The sequence below is a fragment of the Lipotes vexillifer genome, unplaced genomic scaffold (assembly GCF_000442215.2).
Source record: "Lipotes vexillifer unplaced genomic scaffold, Lipotes_vexillifer_v1.1 scaffold496, whole genome shotgun sequence".
In the NCBI taxonomy this organism is placed as follows: domain Eukaryota; kingdom Metazoa; phylum Chordata; class Mammalia; order Artiodactyla; family Lipotidae; genus Lipotes; species Lipotes vexillifer.
In genome coordinates, this window is record NW_006786690.1 from 9,012,007 (window position 1) to 9,024,964 (window position 12,958).

Genomic DNA, 12,958 nt, shown 5'->3' on the forward strand with positions numbered 1-12,958 from the left:
GACAACAGGAAGTGCAGGGAGAGGGGAGGGAGGGGAGTGAAGTGTGGAACGCCTCCTGTGAGCAGGCCCTTGGCCTCGCCTTCCCAGTAGCACTGACAGGTAGATCTCGGCATCCTTCCCACTCCGGCAGGTGGCGGGCAGAGGAACCTGCCCAAGGTCACCGGCCTGTGAGTGGCAGAGCCGGACAGTGAAGCCAGCCTGCTGGGCCCCTAAGCTGGGCTCTCAGGACTGCGTCTCAGGTAACAGAGCAAGGACGGCTGTGATGGTGGAAACATGCCACGTCTGTGCTGTCTAGCGAGCCACACGTGGCTACGGAGCACTTGGAAGGTGGCTAATGGAACTCGTGTGGCTAAGGAACTTAACTTTTCATTTTAGGTCATTTAATTTTAAATAGCCACATGTGGCTAGCGACCCCCGAACAGGACAACGCAGGCCGAAGCCACTAGCACTATTGGAGAAGGAAGACTCAGCTCCGATTTTACTGCCAGAAGTCAGCAGTGTCGCCTGGGGGTGAGGGGCGCGTTTCAGTCCTGGGGTAACGCTCTCCATCAGCGGGAAGTTAAGGCCAAGAGAACACAGGGCTGGTCTGGACCAGGAGGGGTGCTGGGCTGGAGCCACCTGAGCCCCAAATCCTTAACAGCGCTTCCCTGAGTCATCACCTTCTCAACCTGGAGGCGGCTTCAAGGTGCTGAGTGCAGCCGCTCAGAAATGCTCAGACAGAACCAAATCATTCCAGCGGGAGCTGGCATGAGAGTTTGGCAGAATTTGGTTGTAAAGTTTGCTTTGCTACATTAACCATGACAACTGGTGACTACTGGAAGAACGTGCCAGGTGCTGCTTGCTGTGCTTTACCTATATTTGCATATTTCACTACACAAGAGCACACGTGAGGTAGGCAGTGTCATCCTCATTCTAAGATGGGGAAACTAAGGCTCACGAAGTCTTGATGACTGACTCTACTGAAGTCACTCGGCTCGTCAGAGGGAGCTGGGATCTGCAGCCCAGGCTGTCCACCTGCAGAGTCTGCTCCTTCCACCAGACCATGTGGAAGCAGGGAGCCCGCATTCAAACATTCACCGACATCACAGATTTGCTGTGTCACGACATCACTGCACCTCGCTTGACTACTCTCCCAACCATGTTTTTAAAAAGGAAGGAGAGGGCTTCCCTGGTGGCGCAGTGGTTGAGAGTCCACCTGCCGATGCAGGGGATGTGGGTTCGTGCCCCGGTCCGGGAGGATCCCACATGCCGCGGAGCGGCTGGGCCTGTGAGCCATGGCCGCTGAGCCTGCGCGTCCGGAGCCTGTGCTCCACAACGGGAGAGGCCACAGCAGTCAGAGGCCCGCGTACCACAAAAAAAAAAAAAAAAAAGGAAAGAGAGAAAGAGCTCTTGGCATAGTCAGAGATGCATGTTCGAGTCTCTGTCCAGGAGAAATCGTGACACCAGCTCCAAGGCTGAGGTGCGTTTCAACCAGTGAACACCCCAGAAGGTCCCGGGTAACCTCTAAAGGTGACATCGAGGCGGGATGGGCATTTTGGGGTAAGGTCAGACAGCTTTAGAAGGGATCTGTAACTGCTATGACATACTAAAAGCCAGGATGGGGCTGAAAATATGAGCCTCTGGTTTGCACGTTACCAAAACACAGTGAACTTATTTTTTCATTGTATTTCATTTTGAGTAATTTAATTCTGAACAGCCACATGTGGCTAGTGGCCCCCGAACAGGACAGCGTGGGTCTAAGCCACCGGCATGACTAGAGAAGCTAGTCTGGGCTCGTGCTTCTGTTGAGCAGCCACCAAGGTACTGGTCCTGGCTTCCTGGGCAGGGGAGCAGGGGTCACACAGCAGAGCAGTCACCTTTATGCCCACCCTGAGTGCCTCAGTGGCTGAGGCAAGCAGAGACACCAGGGGCCCCAAGGGAGGGAAGAGGCCAGTGCCCATGCATGGACAGGTCTTCCCAGGCTTGGTTGGAGACCACCAGCACCCCTGCCCTGCACTTTGCTGGTATCTTCTCTGCGCCCAGCCCTAGGCAGAGTGCTTGAGGACAAGTGTGTGTCTTATTGTGACCATTTTACAGATGAGGAAAGTGAGGTTCAGAATTAGCAAGTACCTTGCCCCAAATCACCTGGCCAGCAAGTGGCAGAGTTGCACTTTGTCTGCAAAGCCTTGCTCTTGACACCAACTCTGCTGCCCTCAGACCGGAGCAGGTGTTCCCCAGGCAGACGGGAGGGGGAAGAGCCTCCCAGGCCAGGGAAGCAGTGGGCATGGCAGGAAATGAGGCTGGGGGTGCCTCCTCCCTCCCTGGCCCTTCTAGCTGCCTGCCAAGGCCACTGACCCACCCTAAGCCCACCCAGGGGCAGCCTCTCCCAGCTGCTGCCTGGCTGGAAAATCTAATTCTCCTTGTGAGCAAACACTCCTGGAGCCTCCCCAAAGGTTTCAGATAATAAAAGGGCCATAAAAAAGCAATAAGAGGCCAGTTATCTCGCCCTTATCTGAGCTTCCAGCACTTCTAATGCCTGTCAGCTTGCACAGGCAAGAAAGGCCAGCCACTAAGATGACACCGTCTTACAAAGTGAGGCCACCGCCACTCGAATGCCAAGAAAAGAGCCAAGTCCGTGGAGAGGAACAGAGAACAAGAAGCTGCGCAAAGAAGAGAAGGCCCCCCCATGACAGCGTTCACCGACCAGACTGAGGTCAAGTACACCAGGAGTCCACCACAGAGCTCAAAGCACCTTCTGAGCCCACCTCCTCTCTCTCCAGGGACACGCCGGGGACAAGAGGGGAGTGAGTGTCCTGTGACAGCAGGGGCCTGCTCTGGCCTGGTCACCCCATTCCGTCAGCCCCTTCACACAAGGACACTCAGTGATGATGGATGCCCCCGCCCCCCGGCCTCTTTTAAAGACAAGAAGCCCCACTCTGAGAATGGCGGGCCCGGTTGCTCAGCAGATTCCACAAGGTCCCTTCCCAGAGGCTACACAGTGTGAGTTATCAGAGAGAAGACCCCCAAAACCAGTATGGTCAGAGGATCCCTGGCTGGCTGGGTGGCTGTGTGTGTGTGTGTGTGTGTGTGTGTGTGTGTGTGTGTGTGTGTGTTTGCGCACGCGCACACACGGTATTCCCGATGCCTCTTCCAGGACAAGGTATGAAAAATATGAAAGACGACAGAATTCCACCTTTGGGAATTGAAAGGACCAGAATAGCATGAGCCTTATAAGGCCTTGAGTAAAACCCAACCTGCAGCAGACCGAGGGCTGGGACAGCAGGGCTTGCCCAGGATGGCCCGACTCAAGAGTATCACTCCCCTCAAGAAATTCCCCAGCAGCACCACTACCACTATCCCTAAATCCAAGAGACACAAAAGAAAGGCAGAAACATCAAGCCCGGATTAAGCCTGCTGCCAGTTTTCTTTTCAGCCCTGGCCACTTGCTAGTTCATAAGCATGTTAAAGCCAGAAAGGGGGAAGTGGGGAGGGATAAAATGGGAGTCTGGGATTGACATATATACACTACTATATATAAAAGAGATTACTAATAAGGACCTACTGTATAGCACAGGGAACTCTACTCAATACTCTGTAATGACCTATATGGGAAAAGAATCTTAAAAAGAGTAGATATATGTATATGTGTAACTGATTCACTTTGCTATACAACTGAAACTAACACAACATTATAAATCAACTGTACTCTAATAAAGATTTTTTTTTAAAAAAAGAAGGACTTCCCTGGTGGTCCAGTAGTTAAGACTCTGCGCTTCCATTGAGGGGGCACAGGTTCGATCCCTGGTCGGGGAAGTTCCACATGCCGCACGGTGCAGCCAAAAAAAAAAAAAAAAAAAAGGCAGAAGGACCTTGAAGATCCCCTGGTAGGAGGATTCAAAGCAGCTGCCCACGGCAGTCACCTGGGAAGCTCCTCAGAGATACAGACCCAGAGCCCCTTGCCCCAGTGATTCTGACCCATCCGTCAAGAGGGGCCCAGCATTGGTGTTTTTAAAGCTCCCTGCTGGCTCCAGTGTGCAGCCAGGGTTGAGAACAGGGGAATCATAGGCTTAGGGTGGGAACAGACATATGCTCCAGAGCCAACAGACCTGGGATAAGATTGCAGCTCTGCCACTTGGCTGTGGACCAGGACAGTGGCTAAACAGTCCTGGAGCTGCTGAGGGAGGGGATGAATAATCACTCTACTTCCTGCTGTGAGGATTAAATGAGATAACACAGATAAGGCACTTAGCACCTCTCTGTGCCTCAGTTTCCATATCTGTGAAATGGAGCAACAATACTTCTCTCTTAGGGTTCCAGGAAGGAGTAAATAAAGGCTTGTAAAACTCTTAGCAGAGGGTCTGGCCCACGATAAATACCCCCGGTGCACTGTTTCCCTTCCCCCTCCTTCCCCTCCACCCTTCCTCCATCTGACGGGGTCCCTGTATGCACGCACCTCTTCACACTGAGCCTGGCCACCCCTCACATATGGAATGGTTCTGGGCCCCAGTCTGTTTGTCCTGTGCCATCCTCCACATGGTCACAAATCCACTTACTGAATGAGGAGAGTGGGGAGGAGCCCCCAGGGAAGTCGGAGGAGGGGACCCTGACTTGATATCTATAATACAGTCCTCAGTGGGGAGCGAGCATCAAGGCCACGGGGGAACCATCTTTCCCCACAGCCACAGACAATAACCCAGACCCCACCTTGGCCTTCTGCTCTGTGGTGCACGCACCTCCCTCCCGTCATCTCGAGGGCCCCAGGCTCAGCAGTCAGACCCAGGACAGGCACTGTACCCCCAGCAATAACTTATCAAGAGCCTTGTGGGGTATTGCAGAAGTTCCCATGGGAAAATGCTCACCCTATGTAATTAGGTCAAAAGGTGAGCTGGGGGGCTTCCCTGGTGGCGCAGTGGTTGAGAGTCCGCCTGCCGATGCAGGGGACACGGGTTCGTGCCCTGGTCTGAGAAGATCCCCGGTCCGGGAAGATCCCACAAGCTGCGGAGCGGCTGGGCCCGTGAGCCATGGCCGCTGAGCCTGTGCGTCTGGAGCCTGTGCTCCGCAACGGGAGAGGACACAGCAGTGAGAGGCCCGCGTACCGCAAAAAAAAAAAAAAAAAAAAAAAAAAAAAGGTGAGCTGGGAAACAGCATGTGCAATAAAACCACAGTTCTATAAAATATTGATATATATACATATGTACACTCCTATAGCAAGGAAGCTGGGTAGGAACACACAGTGATAGAATTAAAGGTTGCTTTTAGTCTATCATTTCCTGTACTTTCCAATTTTTCTACAATAAACATGCACGACTATTAGAAAAAAAAAGAAAGGGAGAAGGAAAACACATCCCAGGCAACGCTGAGCAACAGATCGGCCGGCGCGGGCTCCCTTGTGCCCTGGAGTCCTGCTCCAGGCAGACCCATACCCTTTGAGGACAGTGTTAAGAGCAGCTCGCTGACTGCTCTTAGGAGCATCTGGTCCTCACATCTCATTTAGCCTCCACTTTACAGAGACGACATGGAAGTTTAAGCAGATCAGACAATGAACGGGTCCTGGGTTGTGGAGCAGATGTGGAAAACAGGCAAGGTCCAAACCAGATCTATGTGGGAGAGGGGAGGGCAGGGGTTAGAACACTGGGTCTGGAAGCCGACCAGGTTCAACCGTGGCTCTGCCTCATCTCAGCTCCGTGTCCTGAGGCTGACAGCGTGTGTCCTCTGCACCTGCTTCTGCATCTGTAAAATGGGGATTACAGTAGCACCCACCTGTGAGTGTCACGAGCATTACTGGAGGCGGGAGAGGCTCTTAGAACAGGGCTTGTGAATAATAAATGCAGAATACGTGCAGGCCATTATTATCTGGCTACAGAGCCCATAAACACACCAAGGCACAGAATGTCAGCCCCCCCGAGGGCAGGGACTGTCTGCCTCGGTCGCTGCAATGCCCGGCACATTGCAGGCACTCAGTAGAGAGGTGGAGGATGGCGGACAGAGGGGAAGGGCAGGGGGACTCCCAGCAGAACGCTGGCCTGGGTGGGCAGGGGGCTGCCGGAGAAGTGCAAACAGAGCCCCGGCCCTCTGGCTTTGAACCCAAGCGCCACTACCTGCCACTCAGCTCCCTTGGACCAGTGACTGCACCTCTCTGGGCCTGCACAACAGGACTCATAAGAATTTCCTCTCTCCAGGGCTGCTGTGTTAGTCTCCTACTGCTGCTGTGACAGTTACCACAACCTTAGTAACTTCAAACAACACAGATGTATATTCTCTTACAGCCATAAAGTTCCTAAATCCACAATGGGTTTCACTAGGGTAAAAGCAAGGTGTTGGCAGAGCTGTGCTCCTTCCGGCAGCTCTAAGGGAGAATCTGCTCCCTTGCCTCCTTCCAGACTCTGGAAGCAGCCTTGGCTCGTGGCCCCTCCTCCATCTTCAAAGCCAACCATACAGCATCTTTCAATCCCTCTCTGACTCCACAGGCCCCCTTATAAGGATCCTTGCGATTCCGTTGGGCCCGCCTGGATAATCCAGCATCATCTCCCCATCTCAAGGCCCTTAACTTCATCACATCTGTACAAGGTCGCACATTCCCAGGTTTTGGGAATTAGAACATGGAAGTCTTGGAGAGGGACATTAATCTGCCTGCCACAGTTGTGCAAATCAAAATGAGATGCGTGTGGAAAGGGCTACATAAACTGTAATGTCCGTGCACATGTAAACTATTAGTACCGTGTTCTTCTTTGTGCCAGGCACTGGGATGGAAGATGCATAAGGCAGAGTCCTGTCACTGCAGGGATCCAGGAGTGGACTTGACACATTCCTGAAGGGGGACTCGATGTAATGAATGCGAACCTGTGTACATTTTTTCAGGCCAGAGACTGTGTGGCCTTCATACTGGGGACTCAAAGGGTCTGTGACCCAAAGACCATAGCTCCTATATGGAAACCCCTTGTAGCCAGGGTAGAAAAGGAAAAACAAAAACAAAAATACAGCTTTTCCAATTTAGGGACTGGCAAGGGGCCAGACAGAGGTCTTTCATGGGAAAAGGGTCCCCATAACTCTCCCATGAGGGACTCCACTGGGAGGGAAGCTTGTCTCTGTCAGTCCTCGGGTCCCATGGAGACCCTGCAGGACAGGACACAGGAAGCTATGAATGCTCTGGATCTGGGGAAACAGCAAGTTAAGGGCAAGCTCGGGAGGCCAAACAACTCCAGACTGGGTCTGCAGCAATCTCGCAAACCTTCAGGGACACCTCCATTTCCTCCCAGGGCCAGGGGATACTCCAGCCTCGTCGAGCTGCCCCCCCAAGAGCCCCCATGCTCCCCAGACCCTCGGCCCTCAGAAGGCACAAGGCCAGGCTGCAGGCAGGCCCTCCAGCGCCGTTTCCATCCTGTTCAAACACTGATTCCCCAAGCCTGGTCTGATCTTCTCGGCACCTGATACGTCCAGGGAGGATGGGTCTCCTTGGCTCTCCCAGCTGCCCAGCTGCTTCCCTCAGGCTCCAGGCCCGGGTGAGAGACGCTGGCCAGTGGGCAACACAGTCCGTCTTGCCTGGATAAGCCCAGGAAGGTGCAGGACAAGTACCTCCCGGGAGCCACCGAGAGTCCCTGCAGCCGGGCCAGGAGCCAACAGGAAATGCTGAGGCTGCAGTGGGGCCGGTGGGGATGGCAGCGAAACTGGGCAGGAAAAGCAAACAAATCCAGAGGGCATGGTGTGCTCAGAGGTGAGAGACACGGCCCGAGTCCGGGAAAACACAGGGAGCAGGCGACCTACGCGCTCTCATTTCCCAGCAAGTACTTACTGGGTGCTCAGGGTGGCTATGAGTTCACAGGTTTCAAAGTCCACCAGAAAGGCCAACCCTGTGAGCTCCAGCGGATGGATGGCTGTGGAGTCAGACGGGCCAAGCTCCAGCCCCGCTATTCACCAGCTCTGCAAGATCTCTGGTAAATTTCTTCAGCTCTAAGCCTCAGTTCCTCATCTGCAAAATGGGCATAATCAGTAGCCCCGCCTCCTAGGGCTGCATTGCCTAGGAGATGAGATCTTGTGCAGGAAGCACTCAACTCGGAGTGTGACTCAGGAAACAGCAGCCGACACGAGTGGCATCGGCGGGGTCAGCCACTCAGCCGCTTGAGGCCTCCCTTCCTGCTGGCCTCTGTCCTGGCCTCAGTCAGCTGCCAGAGTCAGAACCCCGGTTCAGAGACTCTGTTTCCACACGGTTTGTTTTCTCTTCATTTTCAGGGAGACACTGAGAGTCGCCTTTCAGACCCGGCTCCTCCTTCTGTCCATTGGAATCCATCGTTCATTCAGGCACCATGCTAAGCCGGGAGGATATGGCAGCAAACAAAATACCCGCCTCCCCCACCAAGAAAAATCCCTGGCCCCATGGAGCCATCCTGCAGGTGGAGACGCCCTTCCACACCCCTCTACCATCACAAGACCTCTGTGTGGGGCAAGACGGGAGGGGGCGGCTTTTACCCTGCTCCCATCCCAAGGGAAGGGGCACCACCCAGAATCACACACGGGCAGGGCCGAGGCCACTCTGCTTGGCTTCCCAGGTGAGGTCTATGGAACATTCCAGCAACAGCTTGGACACTACTCTCCCAAGAGCTCAAGAGGCAAAGTTAGATCTCATAAGAGGCAAAGTTCTTACCCCAATAAACACACACCGAAGGGGATCATTGCTATGGAGCCAGCCACCCCTCCCAGCATGAACCGAAGTCTGAAGTCCTGAGCTTGGATCCTGAGTCCCCAGCGCATCCCTGGAGGGTCGGGTGATGGTCAAACACCTGGCCTCTGGTCGGAGAGGCCCTGGTTCTAAGTCTCTGTTGAATGAACATATACCATCTATAGGTAACTCTGGCCACCTAACTTCCCCAAGCCTCAATTTCCCACCTGTGACACAGGTAATGACGTGTGTACTTCCGAGAGACAAGAGATGGGACTGGGCATTTAGCTTGGTGCCTGGTACACAGTAAACACAGTCACTATTATTACTATTATCATTCGCTATAATTGCTGTTGTCGTTGTTGCTGTTATCTGATAATACGTCCCGTTTCGGAAAGAGAAAGTGGCAGCAGCTAGCCAAGGAGGCTGAAGGTTCTTTTGCCCGGCAACAGGACGGACGAGAGCCCAGGCCCCCTCACTCCTTGGGATTGTGGAGCAGCAGCGGGTCCTGACCCTAAAATCACCCCGTGGGCCTCGGCGCCACACACACTCAGCAAAGCCAGCAACTCTGCCTACCCCATAACAGCCTGGCTGCCTCCTCTGGGCAATCCCACCTACCAGGTGAAGGGACCCGGAAGTCCACAGGCCTCACAGCCAGACAGGGACCCGGTGCCCCTGCCCAGGTCACCTGGACTGCCCGTCAGCCTCAGCTGTCCTCGTAACCAGTGATGCAGCACCGAATAAATGTTAACTTGCCCAATGACACACAGGTATTAAGTAACAAGTGAGAGTCGAAGCCAGCTCTCTGCGGCTCAGAGCCCGAGCTCCCAGGCCCTCGAAGACCCGGACTCCAGCCCTCACTTTACCCACGGCGCTCCCACCCCCTTCCCTCCCCAGCTGTGGATGAGAGCTGTGGAGGGAGTGAGGTCACTTTGAGGCTGCCCGGATCTGGACAGTGTTTCTAACTGTGCTGTCAGGAGCCTCGAGTCAGGCAGCCCTTGCTTTTCTGGAGGCCAGGTAGGCAGCCAGGCAAAGCCCAAGGCCATTTCCAAGCCTTCAGGCAGGGACCGTGAAAGAAATGCAGTGAGAAGAGATGAAATGCCCCCCACTTGGAGATTTGTTTATTCAAAGCAATGTCTGCTTAGTGACTACCTTTGGGAAAATTTTTTTTAAAAAAAGAAAAGAAAGAAAGAAAATCAAGATATTTTTTTCCCCTTTGTCTTGGATACCAAGGAGAAGGAAAGCGATCTGGATTGGCTCTTCTCCCAGAGGACTCCAGAGTGGAAATTCACCATCTGGGGAAGGAGGTGGAACTTAAGTAAACGGAGACCTGGAAGGGAGGGAACAAAGCTGGGAGCAGCACAGAGACACTTGACGGACAAGGAGTCAGGAGGCCTCCAGCATCTCACTGGGTGACTGTGGGCAAGCCCCGCCCCTCAGTCTCTCCATCTGTAAAATTAAGGGGCGAGAAAGGAAGTCTCTTGGGACTCCTGCTGCAACCAATATTCTGCAGGGGACTCACAGCCCATGAATGCCCCATCAAGGGCTCTCAAAAGTGATGTTTATTCACACCTGTTGGCAACCCAGGCCCAGCCCAGGAGTCAGAGTCCCTGGGCACACAGTCTCCGCCCCTTCGGCCCCATCGCACTGGAAACATCCAAACTGGTCAGGAGGCAGGAGCAGAAGCAACCAGCCTCACTTATTCCTCACGATGCTTAGCGGCAGAGAACACGTCCATCTTACAGAAGCAGAAACTGGGGCTCAGAGAGCTTCACAGGGAGCCCAAAGCCACCCAGCTAGTGAAGGGCTGAGTGAGGATTTGAAGCTCCAGGAGATGGTGTTCAAGGGAGCTGGGCCAACACCAGGACCAGGTATAGGATAGGTGGGCGTGCTACGGAATGGCGGGTGGTGGGTTAAAGGCGGAGGCTGGGCCCCTCTCCCAGAAACGCGTGGCCCACACTGAGTGATTGTGACGCAGTATAGCACCAGCTCTGGGAGCCAGTGCAACAAGGCCTCCACAGGGCACCAGCGCCAGGCAGACACAGCGTCTGGCCGCAGTCACCAGGTCTCCAGGACACACAGAGAGAAGGCGGCAGGGCCAGGCCAGACGGCTATGCTCCTCACTCTGGGGTCAGGGAACCAGGGTCTCCAGAAGGATGGCCTGAGAAAACCAAGTGCCAGACCCCGGGAAGGGGTGCACTTGCTGGCTGCCCACACCGTTTCCCGCCCCCCTGCCCCCCGTCCCTGCTCAGTGGCTTCCCCGTGTGGAGCCCTCCTCTCTCTCCCCCGGTGAATTGATGCTCCCTTGCTCAGCCAAGACCCCCCTAGCCCCCCTCCAGTCAGTGTCCCTGTTCCCTGAGCACCCTCTATCCCACCTGGATGAGTCTGCTTCCCTGTCCAGACTGAGTTTCTGGGTGGCTTTATTCCTGGCCCAGCCTGGAGGGGTGTTAACCCCTGGGAGATCACAGCAATGTCAGGACTTCCCAGCCCAGGTGCAGAATCGCTGATTCATTTCAGGTCCCTAACCAGGGAGGAGAGCCTGGCCCCTCTTCTGGCGGCAATTACACAGCGGCAAGCCCAGCAGAAACGCTCCCAGGATCCACCCACTCCAACAAGCACATGAGCACAAACAAGGACCCCTAGGCTTGAATTTGAATCCAGAACTGCCCAGGCTCCTGGACCCAGGGCCACAATCTGCATCTCTGAGACCTCCAGCTGGGTGACACCTACCTGAGAATTAGCCACCTGATTCAGCTGACTCTAGAAAAACAGAGGGAGGCTCAGAAACCCCTCCCCAGACTAGGGCAGCCAGGATTTAAAATCAGGACCCCAGGGGCCCCGGCCATCAACTCCAGGGCCTAGATCCACCACTGAGGCTTCCCTTAGAAGAGGACTCTCTAAACACCCAGTTCCTGAAAGCCGAGCAGTGAGCAGCAGTGAGCAAAGCTCCAAGAGGCCTCAGCTTTCACAGCCCCCCGACTCCCAAATGCACGGTCCAACTTGCTGAAGACCACAGAGGGAGTGGTGGTAAAACTGCCTTGATTAGGTAGGTGCCTGCGGTGTCTCTAGGTGTCTTCATTCTTCTATGGAGGAAGCAGTGGCCCATTTTACAGATGAGAAAACCAAGGCCTGTGGGACCGGGACTTACACAAGGACCCATGACCAGTGCTGGGCCCAGAGTGCGATGCAGGCAATCACCCCAACACCCAGGGGTGTTAGCCTTTAGGCTGCCCTGCCTCACACAGACTCCCAGGTGGAGAAGGGCAGAGTCCCCAGCAACAGTCACAGGAAAGGGAGCAGGAACGATACTGGCAAAACAAATGGCGATGGCAATGACAATTACAGAGGGTGGCACCTCGTGGAGTACCAGAGAGCTGTTTAATTCCCAGCCACAACCCAATGGAGTGGGCGGGTACTTCATTGTTTTCATTTTGCATGTGAACAGACTGACTTTGGAGGGTTTATGTGACTCCTTCTAGCCACACAGCTGGCAAGGGACAAAGCCAGGATGTGGAGCCAGGCCTGCTTTCTACTTGACGGGCTTGTGGGAAAAATAAAGGAAAAAGTAACACGTTTCAGGGACTGACCTCTTCCCTCCAGCCCAAGGGATCCTGAAATGCGTTTCTCCTTAGCCAAAGACCTGCCCTGAGCCCTCGCAGCCGCAGCTCCACCCCTTCCCACACCTCCTGCCCGGTCTCTCCTCGCTTTCCAGCTGCCAGAGCAAAAGAACGAGGCTCACTTACTGTGTCTGGGGTGGTGCAGCCGCTGGGTCTGGGTCTGCGGGAGAGCAGAGGCAGAGCCCGTCAGGCCGGCGGCCGGCCCCGGGCCTCAGCGCACCCCCGCCCCCTTTCCCAGCTCCCCCGGGGGCCCCAGAGACGGGCCGCCAGCCCGGTGCCTGCTGCGTCCCTGCCTGCCTTCCCCCAGCCCCACACTATCATTATGCGCCCCCCCACCAGTCCTACCTGCCTGTCCCCACCCCCAGCCCCACGGCCCCACATCCCAGCTCCGACCAGAACCAGTCACGCTGCGTGCTCTGGGCCTACCCTCACCCGCAGCCCCTCAAGGAGCCCCCTGTCCCCAAGCCTGCAGGAAGTTTCAGTCCCTCCCGATGACAGAAGCTGCCATTTAACCCCGGCCTTATCAGGGCCTTCCGGCCCCCGGGGCTCTGGGAGGCTGCCGCTCTGGCGGCTGGGATTCCCTGGGAGAAGCTGCGGGGAGAGGGGAGCTTTCAGAGAGACAAGCTCTGGGAAGTAACTGTCGCTGAGCACAACCGACGGCCAACCAACCGCTGCCATTCAGGACGTGCCAAAGTGCACCAGATGCTGC

At 55.1% G+C, this 12,958-nt stretch overlaps 1 protein-coding gene across 1 annotated transcript in view; it reads right to left on the reverse strand.

The window, feature by feature from the left end:
* Window positions 1-12,958, reverse strand: part of ARHGEF10L (Rho guanine nucleotide exchange factor 10 like) — a 117,917-nt gene that overhangs the window by 100,813 nt on the left and 4,146 nt on the right. The window contains exon 3 of the mRNA XM_007459255.1: window positions 12,376-12,409. Coding sequence (XP_007459317.1) covers window positions 12,376-12,409 — 34 coding nt within the window. The remainder of the gene's footprint in view (window positions 1-12,375; window positions 12,410-12,958) is intronic.